The sequence below is a fragment of the Capricornis sumatraensis genome, chromosome 15 (assembly GCF_032405125.1).
Source record: "Capricornis sumatraensis isolate serow.1 chromosome 15, serow.2, whole genome shotgun sequence".
Taxonomy (NCBI): Eukaryota; Metazoa; Chordata; class Mammalia; order Artiodactyla; family Bovidae; genus Capricornis; species Capricornis sumatraensis.
Window position 1 is genome coordinate 68,242,897 of NC_091083.1, and position 24,690 is coordinate 68,267,586.

At 41.6% G+C, this 24,690-nt stretch overlaps 1 protein-coding gene across 1 annotated transcript in view; it reads left to right on the top strand.

Annotated features, from left to right (window-relative positions):
• The window catches only part of PHF20 (PHD finger protein 20), a 135,221-nt gene that overhangs the window by 29,262 nt on the left and 81,269 nt on the right, over positions 1–24,690 (top strand). Inside the window, exons 3-4 of the mRNA XM_068986907.1 lie at positions 17,317–17,488; positions 18,614–18,698. Of these exons, the coding sequence (XP_068843008.1) occupies positions 17,317–17,488; positions 18,614–18,698 (257 nt within the window). The remainder of the gene's footprint in view (positions 1–17,316; positions 17,489–18,613; positions 18,699–24,690) is intronic.

The following is a 24,690-nucleotide window of genomic DNA, read 5'->3' on the forward strand; positions in this document are numbered from 1 at the left end:
AGTGACTTACTCTGTTAGGCACAAGTCTAAACCCTAACCCTAATTCTATACCCCATTTAATCCTCACAATACAATGAAGTGTATAACTTTATTATTACCATTTTATATGTGAGGAAACAGAGGCACGGCAATTGAGAAAGTTGCCCAAAGTTGCACAACTGATAAGTAATGGATTTGGGATATGAATCCAGATAGTCTGGCTTCTGAGCTTGGCAAGGTGTGGCTTTTATTCCCCATTCGGTGTCCTGTACCTAGGATACAGAGTCAAGTTCCTGAAATTAATTATATTATGGGGTGACATTTACTCTGTACAGAGTTCATGTACAAATCCCTGGGAGACAGCAATTAATTTTGTGTGTAGGAATTTTAGAAGAGTTCCAAAAGACGACTAATGCCAAATCATTTATACAGTGCTAGATGCTGGAGAAGGATGGTAATTAGGCCAGACATAGACCCTGATCTTCAGGAAGTGACCTTGCAGTGGAGGTAGATAGACCATAAATAAAGAGATCGATTCCATGAAGGCTAGGTGGTGATAGATGAAGAGGAATGAGTATTGGTGAGTGGACAGAGAGTGACGCGGTATGTCTATGATGGGAGCTTTTCAGTGTAGAGAATGCTCAGGGAACGTCTGTCTGACGAGGAAGCATTTGAGCAGAAATCTGAAGAGAGTGAGGGATGTCCAGGGGAAGAGGGTTCCAGGTGGAGGCAGCCAAGCCACGGCATACTGGGCACGTTCAGACAGTCGATGGAGAATCTAGAGAAGGGGGCCAGAGGTAGATGAGCCCACAGCTGTCAGCAGGGGCTGGATGGGCCAGAGGTGGGGTTTTGGACTTGATTGTAAATGTAATAGGAAGTCATGGAAAGATTTTAAACAGTAAAGTGACATTATCTGATTTTGGTTATTAAAAGTGGCTGTGGTTATTGTGTGTAATATGCCTGTAATAGTAGGCAGGCACGGGGAGAAATAGGAAGAACCCTAGGAGTCTTTTGTAGCAGTCGAATTTAAGGTGATAGTTGCTTGAACTAAAAAGGTGGAGATGATGAGAAGGGATCAGAGTCTGGGCATTTTTCAAAGGTATAGCCAATAGATTTGCTGATGATGTTTTGAGAGACAGAGGAGAATCAAGGAGGACTCCAAGAACTTTTGGTCAAAGTACTGATAGAATATTTGCTGAAATGGGGAAAACCAACTGTTTGATTTTAGACATTTAAAATATGGGATTCCTTTTTCATCACCAAGTGGAGACGTTGAGCAGATGGTTGAATAAAAATCAAGCATCTAGATGTGAGCCCTGGGTTAGAGGTAGAAATCTGAGAGTTGGCAGTGAGTATAGGGGATTAATTTTTTTTTTTTTTATATTTTAGAACAGTTTTAGGTTCATAGCAAAACTGAGCAGAAAGTATAGAGCGTCCCTGTCTCTTGCCCTCACACCTACAGTCTTCCCCACTGTCAACATCCTGCACCAGGGTGCTATATTTGTTAAAGTTGAAAAATCTTTATTTTCATTACATGGATTTGCTTAGTTTCTTTTCTTCCTAAATTTTATTTATTTATTTAGGCTAAAATGGGGTCTTTGTTGCTGAGCTGGCTTTTTCTAGTTGCAGTGCTCAGGCTTCTCCCTGGGGTGGCTTCTCTTGTGGCGCGTAGGCTCTAGGGTGCAGGCTTCAGTAATTGGAGCACATGGGCTCAGTAGCTGTGGCTTCCGGCTTCTAGAGCACAGTCTCAGTAGTTGTGGTGCACGGGCTTAGTTGCTCCTCAACATGTGGAATCTTCCCAGACCAGAGTTCCAACCTGTGTCCCCTCCATCGACAGACGGATTCTTAACCACTAGACTATCAGGGATGCCCCTTAACTGTGTATTCTGATGAACATTTATTAATGTATATACATGTGTAACCACCCAGATTAAGATAGAGACATTCTGGGCTTTAGAAGACCATTTTTCCCATATCCAGTCACAGAGTCCACTCACTCCTAGAGGAACTACTTTCTGTGGATGTGTATTTAAAGCGAGACCCATCAGCATGTGTGTATTCTCTAGCATCATCAGCTGCCTGGGTGCAGGGTGGAAAATGTGGAGAATCCGATGGACCTGCATGCGTGTGTGCTAACTCTCTCGTCGTGTCCAACTCTTTGCGGCCACAGGGACTGTAGCCCACCAGGCTTCTCTGTCCATGGGATTCTCCAGGCAAGAATACCGGAGTGGGTTGTCCTACAGTTGGGGTTTATCCAGGCAGGTGTGACAGAGGACAAGAGGGGCCAGGGAGTTAAGGGTATCTACAGGAAAGTGAGATTAAAGGATAAGATTTCCAGAATGACAGTGAAGTGTGAGAGCAGGCAGAAAGGACAATGTGAGCAGAAGTATTGAGGGTTCACAGAACATGGTATGTTCTCAGAGTCTGGAGAGGAACAGATCAGGAGTGGTGGGAGTTTGGGCAAGATTTTAAGCAGGAGAGAGACATGGTCCAGTCCCTTGTAGGAACAGAAAAGTGGTGGTGTTTATTCAGTCACCAAACACTTATTGAGTGTCTCTATATCTGGCCCTTTGCCAGGACTGACAGAAGAGTGTAGGAGTTACTTAGGCATACTGGTGTAGTGTAGGCATACTGGAGAAGCTGGCTTAAAACTCAACATTGAGAAAGCTAAGATCATGACATCCAGTCCCGTCATTTCATAGGTGGGGAAAAATGGAAACTGACAGATTTTATTTTCTTGGGCTTCAAAAAACAAGCAGACGGTGACTGCAGCCATGAAATTAAAAGACGTGTGCTCCTTGGAAGGAAAGCTATGACATACCTAGACAGCATATTAAAAAGCAGAGACATGACTTAGCTGACAAAGATCCATCTAGTCAAAATTATAGTTTCTCCATTAGTCATGTATGGATGTGAGAGTTGGACCATAAAGAAGGCTGAGTGCCAAAGATTGATGCTTTCGAACTGTGGTGCTGAGATGTCTCTTGAGAGTCCCTTGAACAGCACGGAGATCAAACCAGTCAATCCTAAAGGAAACCAACCCTGAATATTCATTCATTGAAAGGACTGATGCTGAAGGTGAAGCTCCAATACTTTGGCCACCTGATGGAAAGAGCTGACTCATTGGGTAAGACTCTGATGCTGGGTCAAATTGAGGGCAGGAGAAGGAGGTGACAGAGGATGAGATGGTTGGATGGCATCATCAACAAATGGATATGAATTGAGCAAACTCTGGGAGATGGTGAAGGACAGGGAAGCCTGGTATGCTGTGGTCTAGGGGTTGCACAGAGTCAGACACAACTTAGCGACTGAAAAACAGCAACAAGAGCTGACTGTTCAATTGTGGGAAAGGATCAGCATAGAGAGGAGAGATGAATTCAAGACATTTTCAGAATTAGATGCTGAAGAATGTTAGATTTTCAGATGTTGAAGAATGAAAGTGGTGAAGGGATAGGGAAAGAGAGAAGACATCCAAAATAGTACAATTTTTCTGTAGTTTAATAGCTCTTTGTTTTACCCTGAATATGCTTTCCATCCCCGTCTCCTCTCCACAAAGGCTGGAGATGGCTTAGAATGTTACTTTTGTGCATAAGAGTCATTTGCTTCTGGTATGTGCCCTGAGCCAGGAATAGAGTAGCATACTCTGATTCTTGAAGTAAATGATTGTTGTATGTTTGCAGAAAGGCTGTATATACAGGGAAGAATCTGGAAGCAGCCTGACAACCCCTGGGGCAAAGTTCAGGCAAATTATCAGCTACCACCAGGTAGGCCATTAGGTAGGTAACACAAAAGACACCTCTGTGGACCTATGTTAGTACAAGGATATTTGTATGTGAAGTCAAATTAAGAGCGGAAGTCTTAATTTGAGACTAACCCAGAAGTCTCTTCACTGGGTTTAGTGAGGTGATCTGGACAGTGATCTCTGTTACACCTCTACCTAGTCACTCTCTTTGAGCTTCCATTCCCACACATGTAAGAAAGGTGCAGTGATCCTAACAATTCCATAAGTCCTCATGCTGTCTATGGGGTCGCACAGAGTCGGACATGACTGAAGCGACTTAGCAGCAGCAGCAGCATGGGATGGTGGTAAAAATCCTGTGAGATATATGTAGAGGCCATATATAGCCCCTAGAAACTGCTCACATTGATTATGAATAGCCACGTGAGGAAATGCTGACTAGTAGTGGGAGGAGGAAATCAGAGGGGAATTGTTATCCTTTTTGGTTCCTCTTTTTCCCTCTGTAGCCGTTCTTCAGTTTGTATTTTTGGTGTGTATGTGGGGGGACCAGACAGATTTCTGCCAGGCACTGTCTAGCTCTAATTTAAGCATCTGCACAGTGTGCAGCTTAGTTTTACTCAGAAGCAGCCAAGACTCTGAGCATTAAGCCTTCCTGGGACTTGAGGTCATACATAATACTGTGTTCAAAAGCCAGGGTTGTATTTCTGTGTTAAGACCTGGGCTGTTCTCTGCCTTTCTGGTTGTGCAGGTAGAATTAGTCCCTCTCATTTGGTATGGGTTTCACTTTGCAACGCTCCTCTCCTCTCCTTTCCTTGGTGGAGCCCCAGGGTAGGTTGTGTTATGGAGACTAGTGCCTCCAACCTATGTACTATCTATGGATCTCACTTTTAGTAGCATTGGGGCAAAATACTTCTGTTAGTTGCTTAGTGACAAATTTTCTCAAAATTTAGTGACCTAAAACAACACTACCATTATTCTCTCAGTGTGTGGATCAAGAATTCAGGAGCAGCCTTTGGGCGAGGTCTTATGTTTGCCCTAAGTTGGTGCTGATTGCTTGTGGGAAACTTGTGGCTATGTGTGAACCTCTCCATTTAGATGGGACATCTAAAATGTTCTCATGATGTGGCACCTGGCTTCTCCCAGAATGGGGAACCTAAGAAGTGGCAGTGCTGTGTGTGTGTTAAAATAATACACATAAAATTTATCGTTTTAACCATTTTGAAGTGTCTAGTACATTAAGTCGGAGAAGGCATCCTGCGTTTCACACCCTCACCTTCTTTTGTGCGGCTCTTCTTCTGTAGCTGTGCTAATTTACTTATTCTACACCTTCTCCCAGGAAAACTTCCAGCTTCACTGCCTCCTTGATCACCTGGAAAATGCTGATTCATCTTTCAGAATTGAGTCATGTATCTCGTTTTCACTAGTTGTTTTGACCCCTTCTTCCTCACCCTCCTTCCTCTCCCCCTAGACCTAGCCTTTTGTTCTTCAGTACCTTGTTCTACTTTAAACAGTCTTCCATAGTTGCACCTGTGATACTTAATTACAGTTATTTGTATATATAGAAATACACATTTATTCCTCCTGAGGATACTGTAGTGAATGAGAGATAGATGTCTTTAGGGGTGTCTGTAATCTCCTAGGAAAGCAGGCCGTGAACGTAAGCAAATCAGCAGAGAAACAAATGAAGTAATTACAGATAGTGAATGTCATTTATGAAGGAAGAAACAGGAAACTGACATAGATTGGAAAGAGATGGGGGCTACTAGAGATATATAGATTCAGAAATTCTGAGGCTGCAGGGCGTAAGGCTGTTGCCTGGGAAGAGTGGACAGAGGGGAAGTGATTCAGGTGAAGTGAACAGACCCGGTGTGGGAAGGTATGTGTATGTCTGAGGAAATCAAAGGCGCAGTGTGCCTTGTAACACTGTCTTTCTTCCTCTGTTAAGCTGTTGTGATCACAGGTTTTTATAGATTTGGCTCTGTATTTCCAAACCCTGGCACACTTCCTGGCCCAGAGTGGGTACTCAGAAAATGTCAGGGGAATTGGTGAATTTCTCTTTCTCTAATTTTTGTCCCTCTGCTTGTCTCTACATTTGATTGGCTGCACTGGCCTTCTGTGGCTTCTTGTTTTAGTGACCAGTTTTACCATTTGCTTAAGGACACCATAGTAACCTAAGTTACTGTGAAGTTTAGGTTATATGATTTTTCCAAGTTGAATTTTATTGTGTTTATTTTGACTGTGCCACGCAGCTTTGTGGATCTTAGTTTCCTGACCAGAGACTGAACCCGGGCCCTAGCAGTGAAAGCACCTAATCCTAACCACTAGACCACTAGGGTGTTCCCCAAATTGAGTTTTAGACAGATGAGTTTTTAATAGTTTCTGGCCTTCAGAAAAAAGCTTTTTAGTAACTAATTTAAGTCATAATGACTACAGCACCTATGCGTATATCTCCTCCAATTTGATAGTTTTTGTACTGGGATATGTTTGTCTCTTTGACATCTACAGCATGGATATTCTTGGTTTGTTTTGGTAATTCATTGTGGTCTGTGTATATATTCCTGTTGCTGTTTTGTGACTCTAGGTATTCATAATCAAACCTTATTTTATAAGTACATTTGATGAACATTTATTGAATGCGTAATATATAACACTCTGGAAGAAATTTATACACTTAGCAAACAGCTCTCTTCATCTTTTAAGGTTCACCCCAAGTGCTAAGTCTTCTTCTCTAAAGTCTCTTTCCCACCCCCTCCAATACCTGATGAAAAAATTTACAGTGGACTCTATTGCTGCTTCTGGGGAAGGTGAACAGAGGAAGCAGATTAAGCTAAATGAAGAGATTAGAATGTGAGTGGTAGGAAATGTACTTTGGAAAGAGAAGGATCTGTTTAGATGTCTTAGAGGGAGATAGGGGAGAGTGGGCAGAAATTCAGACTGTCTAGCCCAAGCTTTCCCCAGAGAGACAGTGCCTCTCTTCCATCTAGCCCTGGTTATTGGGGTATAGGCAGGCCAGGTAATTCTAGAGTTATACTCCTTTGCTTATTTCTCTCCACAAATCAAGAGTGTTTTTGGTCTCTAGTTGGGTAGAGGAGTTGGGGATTCCAAGGAGCCCACTAAACTTCTCTTTGGGCCTTTGCCATCCTGGAATCCCTGGTGTTTGGTTATTTGTTTTGTGTCTTCAGGACCTATTAGATTGTCTAGAATCCAAACTAAAGAATGTTTGAATAATGGACCCTATAGGACATAGTTTCTGTCCTATAAACTGCTTAGCAATCTAGTGCTTGTATTCGTCATGTAAAAACACTGTTTGTGGCTTTAGGTTGAAATGTTTTTATTGAATCTTGAGCTCTTTTCTTCAAAGGAAAACTGCTGATTTTGAACATCTAAATTGTATCCGATGATCATTCGAACTCTTTTTTGCCTAAACAGGCAAAATAAACTCAAGAAAACTTGCCAGCCTAGTAACATAAAAATAATGGAAAAGGTAGATAGATAACTATCTTATGAAAACACACCAGAGTAGGCAGTTTCACAGAAAGTGAAATAAAGCTTTCTAGTCCATTCCATGGGGTTAGTGTAGCCTGAATGAAACTGGGCAGGAATGGCATAATACGAGGAAACTTGGGCAAATTCTGCTTATAAAAGAAACACAAAACTAGTCAATAAAATGCTAAAAAGACCAAAGAGATATTTATTAAATGAATGATTCACACAGTCAAATGTGACTTTTTTTTTTAAGCAGGGTAATGATAACTTAAAATTAGGAAATGTATTATTTCATTATCTCCATAGAATAAAAGCAGTGACCTATATAATCTCCTAGACAAAGGCTGAAAATTCTCAAAATGTATTCTTGATGAACCCTCAGTAAGTTAGACATAGAGAAAAACTTCATGAACTTGATTAAAGGCGTTAATAAGAAATCTTTAATGATGAAACACTGGAGACATTTTCATTAAAGAGAAGGATGTCAACTATCTCTGCTAATTTTCAACATCATCTTAGAAACACCAATCAGTGTCATAAATGAGATAAATAAATGGCAGATATCAGAATTGAAAGTGAGACAGTATAATCATAATTTGAATATGATAATGGTAGTCTGCCTGGCAAATGCAAAGGATTTTAATTGATAATCCATTGGATAGAGATTGAATAGAATCAAAAAGTCAGAACAGTGAGAGGGCATACAGTGAGAATTATTGCATCCACTTCTTTTTCTACCCTATACTCACTTGACTCCCAATGGCAACCAGTTTTATTAATTTCTGTCCATCCTACCAGTATTTATTTAATACAAGCCAAGCAAGTATATATTCTTATTTTCCTCTTTGAAACAACAAAAGGTGATTTTATAGTTTGCCTTCTAAAACTTGGAAATCGTTCTTTGTCAGTTCATAGTGTGTTTTCGTTTTTTTTAATAGCTGCATAATATTCTGTTTTGTGGATGTCCCAAAGTGAAAGTATTAATCAGTTAGTCGTGTCTGACTCTTTGTGACACCATGGACTGTAGCCAGCCAGGCTCCTCTGTCCCTGGAATTCTCCAGGCAAGAATATTGGAGTGGGTTGCCATTACCTTCTCCAGCAGCATATAAATTCAATAACCATGAAGCTATTGTTTGATACCTGCCCATTAAATATTTTTTAAAACTTTTACTTTAAAAGTATTTATTTTTGCCCACACAGATATTGTGTGATTAAATTCTTGTAAAAATTAAAACTACAAGCAAAAGTCTCTTCAGTTCAGTTCAGTTCAGTTGCTCAGTCGTGTCCGACTCTTTGCGACCCCATGAATCGCAGCACGCCAGGCCTCCCTCCCTGTCCATCACCAACTCCCGGATTTTACTCAGACTCGCGTCCATCGAGTCAGTGATGCCATCCAGCCATCTCATCCTCTGTTGTCCCCTTCTCCTCCTGCCCCCAGTCCCTCCCAGCATCAGTCTTTTCCAAGGAGTCAACTCTTCGCATGAAGTGGCCAAAGTACTGGAGTTTCAGCTTTAGCATCATTCCTGCCAAAAAATCCCAGGGCTGATCTCCTTCAGAATGGACTGGTTGGATCTCCTTGCAGTCCAAGGGACTCTCAAGAGTCTTCTCCAACACCACAGTTCAAAAGCATCAATTCTTCGGTGCTCAGCTTTCTTCACAGTCCAACTCTCACACCCATACATGACCACTGGAAAAATCATAGCCTTGACTAGACGGACCTTAGTCGATAAAGTAATGTCTCTGCTTTTGAGTATGCTATCTAGGTTGGTCATAACTTTCCTTCCAAGGAGTAAGCGTCTTTTAATTTCATGGCTGCAATCACCATCTGCAGTGATTTTGGAGCCCCCCAGAAGTAAAGTCTGACACTGTTTCCACTGTTTCCCCATCTATTTCCCGTGAAGTGATGGGACCAGATGCCATGATCTTCGTTTTCTGAATGTTGAGCTTTAAGCCAACTTTTTCACTGTCCACTTTCACTTTCATCAAGAGGCTTTTGAGTTCCTCTTCACTTTCTGCCATAAGGGTGGTATCGTCTGCATATCTGAGGTTATTGATATTTCTCCTGGCAATCTTGATTCCAGCTTGTGCTTCTTCCAGCCCAGCGTTTCTCATGATGTATTCTGCATATAAGTTAAATAAGCAGGGTGACAATATACAGCCTTGACGTACTCCTTTTCCTATTTGGAACCAGTCTGTTGTTCCATGTCCAGTTCTAACTGTTGCTTCCTGACCTGCATACAGGTTTCTCAAGAGGCAGGTTAGGTGGTCTGGTATTCCCATCTCTCTCAGAATTTTCCACAGTTTATTGTGATCCACACAGTCAAAGGCTTTGCATAGTCAATAAAGCAGAAATAGATGTTTTTCTGGAACTCTCTTGCTTTTTCCATGATCCAGCAGATGTTGGCAATTTGATCTCTGGTTCCTCTGCCTTTTCTAAAACCAACTTGAACATCTGGAAGTTCACGGTTCCTATATTGCTGAAGCCTGACTTGGAGAATTTTGAGCATTACTTTACTAGCGTGTGAGATGAGTGCAATTGTGTGGTAGTTTGAGCATTCTTTTGCATTGCCTTTCTTTGGGATAGGAATGAAAACTGACCTTTTCCAGTCCTGTAGCCACTGCTGAGTTTTCCAAATTTGCTGGCATATGGAATGCAGCACTTTCACAGCATCATCTTTCAGGATTTGAAATAGCTCAATTGGAATTCTATCACCTCCACTAGCTTTGTTCATAGTGATGCTTTCTAAGGCCCACTTGACTTCACATTCCAGGATGTCTGGCTCTAGGTGAGTGATCACACCATCGTGATTATCTTGGTCATGAAGATCTTTTTTGTACAGTTCTTCTGTGTATTCTTGCCACCTCTTCTTAATATCTTCTGCTTCTGTTAGGTCCATACCATTTCTGTCCTTTATTATGCCCATCTTTGCATGAAATGTTCCCTTGGTGTCTCTAATTTTCTTGAAGAGATGTCTAGTCTTTCCCATTCTGTTGTTTTCCTCTATTTCTTTGCATTGATCGCTGAAGGCTTTCTTATCTCTTCTTACTGTTCTTTGGAACTCTGCATTCAGATGCTTATATCTTTCCTTTTCTCCTTTGCTTTTCACTTCTCTTCTTTTGATAGCTATTTGTAAGGCCTCCTCAGACAGCCGTTTTGCTTTTTTTTGCATTTCTTTTCCATGGGGATGGTCTTGATCCCTGTCTCCTGTACAATGTCACGAACCTCCATCCATAGTTCATCAGGTACTCTATCTATCAGATCTAGTCCTTTAAATCTATTTCCCACTTCCACTGTATAATCATAAGGGATTTGATTTAGGTCATACCTGAATGGTCTAGTGGTTTTCCCTATTTTCTTCAATTTGAGTCTGAATTTGGCAATAAGGAGTTCATGATCTGAGCCACAGTCAGCTCCCGGTCTTGTTTTTGTTGACTGTATAGAGCTTCTCCATCTTTGGCTGCAAAGAATATAAATCAATCTGATTTCAGTGTTGACCATCTTGTAATGTCCATGTGTAGAGTATTCTCTTGTGTTGTTTGAAGAGGGTGTTTGCTGTGACCAGTTCATTTTCTTGGCAAAACTCTATTACCTTTGCCCTGCTTCATTCCATATTCCAAGGCCAAATTTGCCTGTTACTCCAGGTGTTCCTTGACTTCCTACTTTTGCTTTCCAGTCCCTTATAATGAAAAGGACATCTTTTTGGGGTATTAGTTCTAAAAGGTCTTGTAGGTCTTCATAGAACTGTTCAACTTAGGCTTTTTCAGCATTACTGTTTGGAGCATAGACTTGGATTACCGTGGTATTGAATGGTTTGCCTTGGAAACGAACAGAGATCATTCTGTCATTTTTGAGAGTGCATCCAAGTACTGCATTTCAGACTCTTTTGTTGACCATTATGGCTACTCCATTTCTTCTAATGGATTCTTGCCGACAGTAGTAGATATAATGGTCATCTGAGTTAAATTCACCCATTCCAGTCCATTTTAGTTTGCTGATTCCGAGAATGTTGACGTTCACCCTTGCTGTCTCCTGTTTGACCACTTCCAATTTGCCTTGATTCATGGACCTGACATTCCAAGTTCCTATGCAATATTGCTCTTTACAGCATCAGACCTTGTGTCTATCATGAGTCACATCCACAGCTGGGTATTGTTTTTGCTTTGGCTCCATCCCTTCATTCTTTCTGGAGTTATTTCTCCACTGACCTCCAGTAGCATATTGGGCACCTACTGACCTGGGGAGTTCCTCTTTCGGTATCCTGTCATTTTGCCTTTTCATACTGTTCATGGGGTTCTCAAGGCAAGAATACTGAAGTGGTTTGCCATTCCCTTCTGCAGTGGACCACATTGTGTCAGACCTCTCCACCATGCCCACCTGTCTTGGGTGGCCCCACGGGCATGGCTTAGTTTCATTGAGTTAGACAAGGCTGTGGTCCTAGTGTGATTAGATTAACTAGATTTCTGTGATTATGGTTTCAGTGTGTCTGCCCTCCTGCAACACCTACTGTCTTACTTGGGTTTCTCACCTTGGGTGTGGGGTATCTCTTCACGGCTGCTCCAGCAAAGCACAGCTGCTGCTGCTTACCTTGGACAAGGGGTATCTCCTCACTGCCACCCCTCCTGACCTTGAACGTGGAATAGCTCCTCTAGGCCCTCCGGCGCCCGTGCATCTGGCGCCCGTGCAGCCACCGCTCCTTGGACATGGGGTCGCTCCTCCTGGCCGTCGCCCCTGGCCTCGGGCGTGGGGCAGCTCCTCCTGGCCGCTAAAGTCTCTTGGCTATTCCTAATCCCTCTCTCTTCCCTAGAGGTAATTTTTTTTCAGTTTGGTGTTCAATGTTTCCTCCTTTCTGGCTATTATTTCCATTAGGAATATGAATCCCAGCTGCAGTGTTAGTTTGGAAACTAGAGTTTCATCATCGCTGTTAGTTACATGTTGGAAATTTTCTCTTCCCTTTTCTGTCTATTCAGATTCCATTCACATTGCCTCTTTTGTTAACCTTGCCTCAGGTTTCCAGCTTCCTTTATGGTTTTCCAATTTTTAGATTGAATGAAATAAAATTATGATTTTTGTCAGTAAGAAACAGTTGCTTATCAGCTGTTTCATGTGATTATACCTAGTAGTTTTTAAAAAAATATTTGTTGAAGTATAGTTGATTTACAATGCTGTATTAGTATATAGCAGTGACTCAGTTATATGTATACATAATTCACTCTTTTTTTAAGAGTCCTTTTTTATATAATCACAGAATATTGCATAGAGTTCTCTGTGGTATACAGTAGGGCCTTGTTGGTTCTTAGTAGTTTTTTTTTTTTTTTAATTTTTAAAAAAATTTACATACTTTTTAAAGGTTACTACTTTCCATTTGCAGTTGTTATAATATAAAATATCGGGGGTTCAGGATGCGGAACAAGTGTATATACCTGTGGTGGATTCATGTTGATGTATGGCAAAACCAATACAATATTGTAAAGTAATTAACCTCCAATTAAAATAAATTTATATTTAAAAAATAAAATAAATAAAATTTAAAAGTATATAACATATCGATTATATTTCCCATGTTGTACACTATATCCTTGTGCCTGTCTTACAACCAGTAGTCTGTGCCTCCTACCTGCCCATCCCTGCATTGCCCTTCCCATAATCACTAGTTTGTTCTCTATATCTGTGAGTCTGCCTTCTTTTTTGTTATATTCATTACTTTGTTGCTTTTTTTAGATTCCACATGTAATATCATACATTGTTTGTTTGTCTGACCTGTTTCACTTAGCATTAATGCTCTCTAAGTGTATCTATGTGGCTGCAAATGGCAACATTTTATTCTTTTTTTTTTTTATGGCTGAGTAGTTTTTCATTACATGGCATCCCACTCCAGTACTCTTGCCTGGAAAATCCCATGGATCGAGGAGCCTGGTAGGCTGCAGTCCATGGGGTTGCTAAGAGTCGGACACGACTGAGTGACTTCACTGTCACTTTTCACTTTCATGCATTGGAGAAGGACATGGCAACCCACTCCAGTCTTCTTGCCTGGAGAATCCCAGGGATGGGGGAGCCTGGTGGGCTGCCATCTATGGGGTCGCACAGAGTTGAACACGACTGAAACGACTTAGCAGCAGCAGTTTTTCACTATACATATATACTGACAAGCACACATATTCTTTACCCATTCATCTGTTTTTTAAAAATAAATATTTCTTTATTTTTTCTTTTTTTGACTGCACATCTTGACTAATAGGATCTTAGTTCCCTGAGGAGGGATTGAACCCAGGGCCGTAGGAGTGAAAGCTCTGAATCATAACCACTGGACCCCCAGGGAACTCTCTCCATGCATCTCTTGATAGACACTTAGGTTGCGTCCATATCTTGCAATTTTAAATAATACTGCTATGAACATTGAGGTGCATGTATCTTTTTGAACTAGTGTTTCGGTTTTTTTTTTTTTTTTTTTTTTTCAGATATATCCCTAGGAGTGGAATTGCCGGGTCATGTGGTAGTTCCATTTTTAGTATTTTGAGAAACCTCTGTACTGTCTTCTACAGTGGCTGCAACAATTTACATTCTCACCAACAGTGTACAAGGGCTTCCTTTTCTCCACATCCTTGCCAGCATTTGTTATTTGTGTTCTTCTGGATGATGGTCATTCTGGTGTGAGGTAATAGCTTGTTGTGGGTTGGTTTGCATTTCCCTGATGATTAGCAATGTTGAACATCTTTTCATGTGCCTCTTGACTATCTACATTTCCATTTTGGGAAAATGTCTATCCATGTGGTAGTTTTAAAACTTAGTTGGTGTCTGGTTCTTCTTAAAGACAGAAACCAGAACCACATCCATTTTATAATCTTCTGAGACCTGAAATTGGCCAGATCAAAGTCACTTAATAAGATTTGCTGACAGATGAATCTGAGCTGTGTCCAAGGCAGCTGTGTAATTGTGATCCACCAGGTCTTAACTGGATTGATCCCTAAGATAACTGCCTCTCTCTTCTCTGGATTGCAGTTGGGTTTCCCCATTCACTATGAGTGACTTACATCCTTGTCACACTTTAGAGAAGTAGAGAGAACCACTTTCTCCTTAGGAAGACTTACTGACCCCTGGGTTATTCTTGATCCACCTGGAGAGACTTGTGTAGTCTGCAGACAGTGAGCTGCCTATGCCCTGTGAAGGTTTTTGATCAAGGGAGTAGCGTTTGGCTGGCCAAGGGCCCTGAGGTCTTTCATAATCTGTGTACAATGGAGTTGCTATCCTAGGATTTTGCACTTAATTCTATGGATCCAAACTTACCAGACTTTTGGAAGGCACTGACGAAGTGCAAATTCAAAAGAATTGAAGTTGTCCTGCAGTGCCAACTTCTTATTTTGCCAAATAAGAACATTTAAAACAAATATCTAATTATATTTTTTATATTTAATACATGCTCATGGTGCAACATTCAAAACAAAAGGATATACACTGAATAAATAAGTTTCATACTTCCTCTCCAGTTCCTTAACTATCTAGTTCCCCTCCCAAGAGGCAAATCGGGTTGCTTGATCATCCTTCCAGAGATAGCCCTGTGAAATATAGGTACGGATGTATTGGCTGTCTCCCCTCCCACAAATGAATGGTAGTGCATTCAGTACTGTTTTGCATCTTGAGTTGCTCCCCCCCCACACTTTTCTTAGAGATCTTTAAAAATCAATACACAGAGAACTTTCTTTGTACTACTGTGTAATATTAATAAGGATTAAAAACAGTTATCATCTTTTAAATTTGAAAAGTATGTTTAAGCGCCAAAAAGTTAGAAAGAATGTGATCTTAGTATAAAGGAAAATTCTATAAATTAAATAAATTTGGTTCTATGAAAAATTAATTCTGTGTGTTGGTCCAAAGACCTGTTTGCTAACTATTGCTCAAGATAGTAAACCAGTAAAGAAAGGCCTTTGAATAGGACTGAGTTACGGAGGCTTACTAATCTGTGGTAGGCTGGCTGACTGAGAGATCAAGAGGAATACAGCTGACATACCCATATCCCTCTCCTCATTTTACAGAGAGGGATAGACTTCGGGAACCTTTTTTCTCTCCTTCCAGTGTAATACTCAGTTCCCCAGCTCCTACGATTAGCTAGTCTGTTGTCAAGATAGCTTGTATTTATGGCAGCTGCATGTCAGCTAGATTGGAATAGGAAGACTAGTTTCAGGGCTGTTTATTCCTTTTATTAATAGTTCAGGAGCAATTAATATTTTCATAATACAATTACAAATTTTGAAAAGCATACCTTGTCAGTCCTGTATGAGAAATACCCCATAAAGTGATTGGGGCCTGAAGCTGGAGAGTGACTGAACTTGGGGTGGGTAGCTGGAGTCAGCGTGCCTTGAGATTGAAGAATTGATGGGACACCCAACCTTTGGGAAGAATAGGGAGAATGGAATCCATTTCCTGGATGTTCACCGAATGCCCAGTATCTGCATCCTCCTGTGTTTTGGTTTACTCCAAGTAAATTGCCTTAGCAGATACTAGTGTAGGGTTGAAGAGGGCACAATGGAAGCAGGCCTGTTAGTTTAGGTAGCACATACTTATTAGGACAGTAGGGTATTGAGTGTTAGATGTAAGAAAGGAAGATAATGGGGCAAGTCCAAGTTGTAGGGAGAAAATGCAAATTGGTAGAATCTAAACTTTCTCAATGTAGAATAGCATTCTGGTCAATAGAGAAGTGTTTAAGAGAACAATTGCATATTTGTTTTTCTTTATTTTTATTCATATACTTATTTTTGGAATGAGCAATACAGTTATATGGTTGGAAAATGAAAAAGTATTGAAAGGTGTATTGCCAAAGGGTCTCCCTCCCACTTTTGCCCCTCCCTGCCCCATACCCAGTACCCATCTTGGATCAGTCAGGTTTATATGCTGGAAACAGAAACCATCCTGGGTACTTGAACCACAGAAGGATTTAACACAAGTAATTGGGTCCTTAGAAAATTGTTAGAAAACTTGGAGGAGTGAAACTCAAGGGGACTGGCCTTAGAGTTTAAATTTGAAGGACTCACCCCTGGAGTGTGAACTGGAGGTTGGGAAGTCACTACTGCTCCTGCCACCCCCACCCCACCATTGGTACTTGACACTCAAGAAGTCAGTGACTAGACAGTAACTCCTTGCTGCTATAGACCAGCATGTCTGTATCACCTGGGAGCTTGTTTAAAGCTTTTAAGGCCTTACTTAGCTTCACCTACTGAATCAGACTCTGCATTTAACAAGATTTCCTGATGATTTGCATTGCATAAAGGTTTGAGCAGTCCTGCACTGAAGCACTGCCTCTTGTCATGACAGTTGCTTCCAAACCCACAGATCTCCATGACCTTGATTGCCAGTCTCAAGTGAGTCAAGCAAATGTAGTTGTTGGTTTACCTCTCAGTCTAGAGGAAGAGTGATTGGAGATTGAAAGAGCCCATCTACTGAACTGACCACAGTTTCACAAGTAACCAGCGTTAGTTTCTTGTGTGTTCTTCCAGGTGTTTTAGGCATGTTTGAATACGTATATTCTTTTTTGTCTTGTTAAAAAAAATAAGCAGTAGTTTACTTACCATACGCAGTGTTGTGTACCTCACTCTTTTCATTTAATGGTTCATCTTGGGAGAGCTTCCCATATCATTACGTAGAGCCATCTTCTTGTTTTAACAACTGCATGATATTCCAATACATAGACTACAAAATTCTTAAAATTGAGACTAACACAGTCTGGGCTGCCCGGTCATTTTAATTTTTTGACACCTGTAAAATACAATCTAGTTGTTAATTGTTTGCTTCCTGCCTCTCTTGTGCTCACATGTGTGTATATGTTGTCTTGTTTGACTCATACTGCAACACAGTGTATCCTTCCTCTGCTTTACATGAAAGAGCTCAGGCTCTGAAAGGCTAATTTAATCACAGTTTAAGGAATATCCAGGATGGAATTTGAACCCAAGTCTGTTAGCCTCCATGATTTTTGATTTGGCACAGTGACAGAGAACTGCTAAATGATAGGCTTTATTTAGTACTTTGAGATCTACTTCTTTGGTAAGAAGTTTGGGAAAATATCATTTTTATTATTTTAGGTGGATTAAGGGCATTTCAATTTTTTTTTTCTTTCCTGACTCAGGTATCCAGCTCACATAGAAGATATTGATTACGAAGAAGGAAAAGTACTCATCCATTTCAAGCGCTGGAACCATCGTTATGATGAGTGGTTCTGCTGGGACAGTCCTTATTTACGTCCTTTAGAGAAAATACAGCTGAGGAAAGAGGGCTTGCATGAAGAGGAAGGATCATCTGTGAGTAACAAATCCGGGCAGTTAAGTAATGAGCAGGCTCAGCCCTTGGGCTGAGTCTTTGATGTTTAGTGTGAAAGTCTGTAGGAGCTGAGGACCATCCTTATTTAGGCTTGGAGTGCAACCTTGAGATCTCCACGGCCTCTTGGGGTTGTTGAAGAATCTCAGTTGTCATCTGTGTGTGTGACATGATTGTCGTGACAGCTCATAAACTCATTTGGTTGAGACTGCACTGATGATAAATGGAGACTTGATCTCTCTCTTTTATACCGCTGTATCCCTTTAGATTGCTTATGAAGCTCATCTGCTGTCTGATCATTAAGCAGTCATTCCATGTGGAGCATTATGCTAGCTTTTTTTTTTTTTTAAATAAGCCCTTGAAAATCTTGGGACTGACTGGACTGGATTCCTGTTTTTAAAATTTCATCGCTATGTCTGGCACTTTTATGACTTCAAAATGAAGGACAAAGTATTTGTTTTCAGTTTTTTAAACCGGAATTGAGACATCTGTAGAAATCCTGCTGCCTTTGGAGCTGACTCAGCCCTGGATTCTGTTTTCCACTTTAACCGTGACCAGGGAACTTGAACTCTTGCTAGCCTTTCCCCCTCCTCCCTACTCCCAGTTTAAGATTGTTCACTGTTGCCCAGTTTGGCTGCTGGGTATTTATTCTACAAACTGTATCAATGCAAACTGTGTGCTGGGAAAGCAGTATGAAATATTAATGGTGAAGGAGTGTCTCCTTTGTCCAAAGACCCTCTAAAAGTGTAGATGGCATTAGGTGGCATGAATGCTGTTTGCCTCAAGATGAAACAGCCTCTCTCCTTCCAGCTATGTACTTTTTGTGTACCCTGGTGGTCCTGGGCTGTTAGATGCACTTTCAGGGACAAGATAGAATTATCATCAGTGCTGTGCCTTGCCTGTCCAGAACTCCTTAAATGGGAAAAGGGTGTGTCCAACCCTTCTGTTTTGACTCACAGTATTGAACAGCAGAAACATCTTCATCCCAGTAACCATCTCCCCTTCATGCCCTTGTCAATTGCAGCCTGCCTTATGAATTTGGTTACCATGTATGTCCTATGAAATTGGATTGGTAACAGGATCTTTTTTTGTTTTTTAATATTTTTTAGGAATTTCAAATAAACGAGCAGGTCCTTGCTTGCTGGTCTGATTGTCGTTTTTACCCAGCCAAAGTCACTGCTGTTAACAAGGATGGTAAGGCATTTGAGTTGTAATTGTTTTTACTCTTGACTTAGGGGTGAGTTTATAATACTTGAATTTGATGGTGTATTTTTAGTATGTATTTATTGCCTTGGAATCTTCTCTAGGTTAATTACTATGTCAGGAGTTAGGGAGAAATTATAAATGGAGAGAAAGCTTAAGGAGGGGGAGATTGGTTCTCTGCCTTCTAAATTTTAGTCATTGTTTTCTGAAACAGTCATGGTTCATCTGTCCCTCTGCTGGAAAGTTTGCAGGTTTTTGCTGTCTAGGAGTTCCTAATATAATTGAAGAAATAAGTCCGTATATTGCTTTTAGTTATTTGTTAATAGTCTAGAAGTGAAGCAGGCAACAAACATCTCTTCCAAAACGTATTTTGTGCATGCCAGGTGATTGAGAGTGGTGTGTGATACCAGAGTTGCTAGTTGAAGTTGGGGTACTGGGGTTTAGAGCTCTGAATTAGGATACCTTTGCCAGAGTTCAGAACATGTGGGAAATCAAGATGAGGAACACAAGCTCATTTTATGAATACAGAGGCAAGGGAAGAGGAGGGTTATGAACACGGTATGTGTGGTCAGCATCCTGACACATAGAACAGACTCGGCAGGGCTCAAGTGATACCTTTTTTAAGCATTTTCTACTGAGATGTTTGTGGTATGTCCATGATCTCTGCAGTGAATGTTTAGGGCAAACGGACCTCTTAGTACCACTGTTAGGGGTGATAGGCTAGGTTGACTTCATTCAGTGAAGTTATTCAAGTATTTATTTAGCACTCTGCTAAATGCTGGACCTTGGGGTAAACAAGAAACTTCATCTCAGAATGGGTTGAAATGGTCAAAAATGAACTGTACATTTGCATATAGCAGGACTTTTAGTTCCTCTGTTGCTGTATTCACTAGTCCTGGCAGTTATTAGGTTGGGTGGAGGAAGTGGCAGACGTATCCCTGCAAACAAAGTCCTCTTACCACAGGCCTCCAGGGCAAGGCTGTATCTTCTAAGTTCTTTAAGCAGTTACTCATCCTCTCATTTATGGTTCAGTTTTTTTGGATAGTCCCGTTTCCTCCAAGTTACATTTTTTAAGCCGTGTTTAAAATAATGTCTCATATTACTTTTCATATGTGTTACTTTAATTTTAATAAATGGATATTATTCAAGTGACATGTTATTAAACTGTTTCAGATCCTTTTTGTAAAAGACATAGTTTATTATATCAAACACTCATTAAATAGATTATAAATCCATGTTTATAGATCCATTTGTATTAAAATGGTGAATGATCTCATTTATATGGGAAAAATAAAGTAAAATAAAGCTACAAGGATATATTGTGCAGCATAGGTAATATAGCCAATATTTTATAATAACTTAAAATGGAGTATAACCTATGGAAATTGTCAGTCACTAAAATTGTACACCTGAAACCAATACAATATTGTTAAGCAACTGTACCTCAATAAAAAAAGTCACAGTAAAAGAAAAAGTTTATTTTTTAGAATCTTATTTTTTAGATTAGTAATTTTTTTCTACTCTTACTGGATTTAAATCACATGATATGAAACACAGGTGTTTGTTAGTGTACATAGATGTCTTTCTGAAAGTCTGTTAGGTTGATTTATTCTGATCAAGTTGGATGTTCCCCCTAGGGGAGGTGTGCCCTTTTAAGGAAATGGCTTCTCCTTAGATCAAATGAAGCTTGTGGATAGAAACACGGGTAACTGTTGATAAAGCGGGTAGCAGAAAGGAAGCAACATTTCTCTTTTGTTCCAGTGATACCCCAGAGTCACATGGAGGACAGAAGTGAGAAGAGGGTTTAGATTAAAAGAATGGGAAAGGAAGGGCACATTGAGGAAGGAGGGATTTGGGGATTCCTGGGAGCTGTCTTATAGAGAGGTAGGGTGTGAGGGTCTAGGTGGAACCATTAAAGGCTTAGGAACCTACTGTTTGCATCTAATATCTGTAGAGCCCAGGCCTTAGCATCATGGATTAAAGAAGAATAAAGAACTTGTTCAAGGCAGAATGAAGTAGGTGTTGAGCTAGAGCAACTGGGGCAGGTATGACAGGTGCAGATAAATCATAAGAGGAGGTGTGAGGAGGGACCCCTATCTGCAGCTGTTGGGTTTTTTTGTGTCAGTTGGGTCTGAAATCTTTTTTCTTTAAAACGTTTTGGCTGCATCACGCGGCATGCAGAATGGGATCTTACCTTCCCTAGTCCTAACGATTAGACTCCCAGAGAAGTCCTTTTAATTTGCTTTGCAAGTTGTTTTTAAAAATCTTTTGTTTATTTTCCTGCATAAGCTAAAATGATAGGAGGGAGAGTCCTGAGGTAATGGTTGCCCCCACAATGGTCAGTTGCTACCCTAATATATTTGTTTCAATAAGCTTCAGATTCTGTTCAGTATAAATGGAGGACATTGAAAATGAGTGGATATTTTGGGGAGAACCTGTTTTTCCCAGAAATTTTGGGTCTGAAGTCCTGCATTATGCCACCATCCTCTCTGGTTCTTGAGATTAATTGGAAGAGGGAGGAGAATGGGGAAGGATGGGGAAGAGGAAATCCTGAAAGGGAATGCACCCAGCTGTGTGGTATTATTGCTGCACACAGGACTAAGAAGGAAATCCTGTGGGATTTCCTTTGTGGGCGCTCAGGTCTGTGCCTGGTTTTGAGATGAAATAATGACTCTTAGGTGCTGCCTTTGGGTTAGATTTAATCCAGGGGAACTGGCAGAGTTTCTGTGTCATGATTTATTCTACTATTCAGTTGCGTGATTGAGAAGGACGACACTGGACTCTAATTTCACTCTTTCCCTGGTGTTTTCTGTCCTGCCTCAGTTCTGTCTGTAGCAGGGGCCACCGCAGCTTAGTGGTAGCAGAACCTCTGCAGATGAGGTGCTCCCTTTATTTCCTGTAAGGTTATTCTGTCTTTCTGGTGCTGCGGGAAGGAGGCTGGGAATACAGGGACGTCACTCCCTGTAGACTCATCTTGGGAAGGCTTGGTCTGATCTTTCTGCCACTCATAACCTCCTTGGTGGTTTTGCCGAGGCCAAGCATCGACTGGGCAGTCTGGTGGGCAGGGGCTGTAGCAAGAGTGGAGAGCCTTGGCTGCTGGCATTGGGTGTCGCACATGATTGACTCACAACTAGTGAGCAACTTTTAGAGTTTCTTAAGGGAGTCATTTAGCAGTTGGAAACTTGGGAGAACAATGCGATGTTATTTAGCCCTTTTCACCTGGCATGAGTCTTTGGCAGTGGCTGTTAAGCATCCGTGAAGGCAGCCACACCTGGTAGCCTTGTTAGATCCTCGGTCTGTGTTGGAGTGAAAGAAGGGATTCTGCTTCCAGGAAGTCTTTGTTTGGAAGCCTTCTCTTCTCTGGTGAGTTGACCTCAGCTCCGCCCAGCTCCCCTTTTTTAAGGAGGTGTCAGAGCCACTTGCCTGTCAGGGGTTTGTACCTTTTTGCTCTTCGAGACAGTCTCTCCACAGGAAACTGAAAGTAGATTCACATTACGACAAAATGAGGAATCATTCCTTCCTGTTGATCTGTGGTTCTTTAACTTGAGTGCGCAGGCAGGCGTATCAGATCCCTCTTCCTTAAAGTTACGCATATTCTTAGGTCCTGTGCCCCCTAGTTCGGTCTCTTTGTTCAGTGCCTAAGTCTGCATTTTACCAGGAGATTCTATGGAAATGATCTTATTTCTCGAGTCTCTGGCTGAAGCAATTACTATTTTTTGTTTTCTTCTTGCTGTAACTGACCCTGTGTTTGAAATGTGGAAACTCTGGGACTATGAACAGCTTTGACTAGAGATAGTAAAACAATTTAGGCCCATACATGCAGGTGCTATCTTGGTTCTTACTATCTGGGGGGGAATGAGGGGGTTCCTTTTTAAAGTGACTTGATAGATGATGGTAGTTAGAACCACATATTGATCTCTTGGCTTCCCTGGTGGCTCAGCGTTAAAGAATCCGCCTGCCAATGCAGGAGATGTGGGTTCATTCCCTGGGTCAGGAAGAGCCCCTGGAGAAGGAAATGGCAACCCATTCCAGTATTCTTGCTTGGGAAATCCATTGGACAGAGGAGCCTGGCAGGCTTCAGTTCATGGCATCGCAAAGAGTTGGATACAACTTAGCGGCTAAACAACAGCAACTGTTCCTTTGCTCTGTGACAGTCCCTTTGCTAAGCACTCTCCATATCTGAGCTCATTTCTTCTTCATACAAATGGGGAAAGATTGTTGCCATCAACCCTATTCTCATTTTTCAGATGAGGAAGTCAGCTCACAGGAGAAACTGCTTGAGGTTGCAGAGCACATATGTAAATAGTAGCCCGGAAGTCTGAATGGAGGTCTGCGGGGCTCCAAGGTTCCTGAAACTGCAGTGGCCACAGTATCAGCCAGCTTCTGTGGAGCAGGGTTTTCCTTAAACAGCAGGAGTTTCAGTTAGGGCCAGGTGCCCGATGGGGGACCTGAATGTGCACCTGAAACAGTAGGGTGGGAGTAGATGGTCTGTGCTTCCTGGATTCCAGTGGTGTCTTGAGAGCCCTGATTAGTGGAAACAGGCTCTGTCCCAGTCCCTGCGTGATGATCATAGGCAGTTCACTCTCATTGCTCTGAATTCATCTGAGCAGTTGTAAATGGAAGAAGGAATTGGAATAGACAAGCAATCTGGGAAATTGTTGGCTGCAGAACCTAAGCCCATTATGTAAAATTACTAAGAGGAGAAGGCTTAGAGGGAGGTTTGCCTGCAGACACGGACCTGTCCCATCCCCTTGCCCACCTTTGAGGCACATCTGTGGGAACCTCAGGACTTTGAGAAACCATGTTTGAAAACTCCTGTCCATGATATTATGGAATTCTATGACTCCTGAAGAATGAGCGGGATAGAAAAAGGGCCCTGAAGTCCCAGTTACGGTAGATTTCAGGAGCAATGTAAATCGGTCCTTTCCAGAGTCACCTGTGTATCTCTCTTTCCTTGGTCCTGGAGAAGATGAGCTTGCCACCCGTCTCAAGTTTTGTTCTTACATGCCTTCTGCTATTACTAACTTCTATAGGGTTGTCTGGTATGCTGGGTTCTTAACCCATAGAGAGCAAGGCCAGGAAGCTTGGTTTCATGTGGTAGAGACTGGAACTTCTTAAGGGAGCCGGAGGCAGGTCGTCTTTGTGTCACTAATGTTCTCATTTTGAATCTATCATTTACATGTGTTTTGTTAATTCTGTTTGTGGTGGTGGGAGAGATCGTTGCCAGCCACCCTTTGGAGGATTCCATGGGAAGACGTTCTTTTAGTTATGCACGAAACCGTTAAAGTCGACTTGGAGCCTCTCTCCAGGTCAAGGCCACTGTTGTCTGCGGGATGTGTTTCCTCCGAGTTATTGAAGCCCAAGTTAGGCTGTGTGCATGATCAAGGGAGAAAGTTTCAAGATGATCCCTTGTAGTTTTTGAAAGTAAAAAGGGTCAGGGCTGGGATATTGTTGTCTAACAGCAGTGGTCCCCTAGGCCCTTTGGCCATAGTTTGGGTCATTTCAGAGGGGCCAGTACTGCTCTGGGTCTGTGGTTTGGAGTTGAGGCTGAGGGACTTGGGGAATAGGTATGTCGGGTTGGGAGAGAAGTCAGCAGACGGGCTTGGGTTCTGCCTCTAGCTCCGTTGTTCCTCTGAGGCCTCCATCTGAGCCTGCCGTCAAGAGTAAGCTTCAAGATTGACCTCACGTAGCTGAAAATCTTGGACTTTTGCATAGCACGGTTTAAGTTGTCCTGGCTATTTGAAATGTCTGTAGAAATGGAGAGTTTCCACTTGGATGTAACTGAGGCTGAGCTTTGTTGATTAAGATCATTGAAAGTGTAGTCTTGGATGCCCCCAAACCGCAGTCCTTAGACTTAGCAGAGCTCTGCTTTGAAAAGGGCCTGTTTAGAGCTCCACAGCACTTCTGCTTTGTTTGCCAACACCTTCACAATAGAGGCAGGAAGACAGGAACCCAGGCCTTCGTTGTTAAGTACTCATTAGTA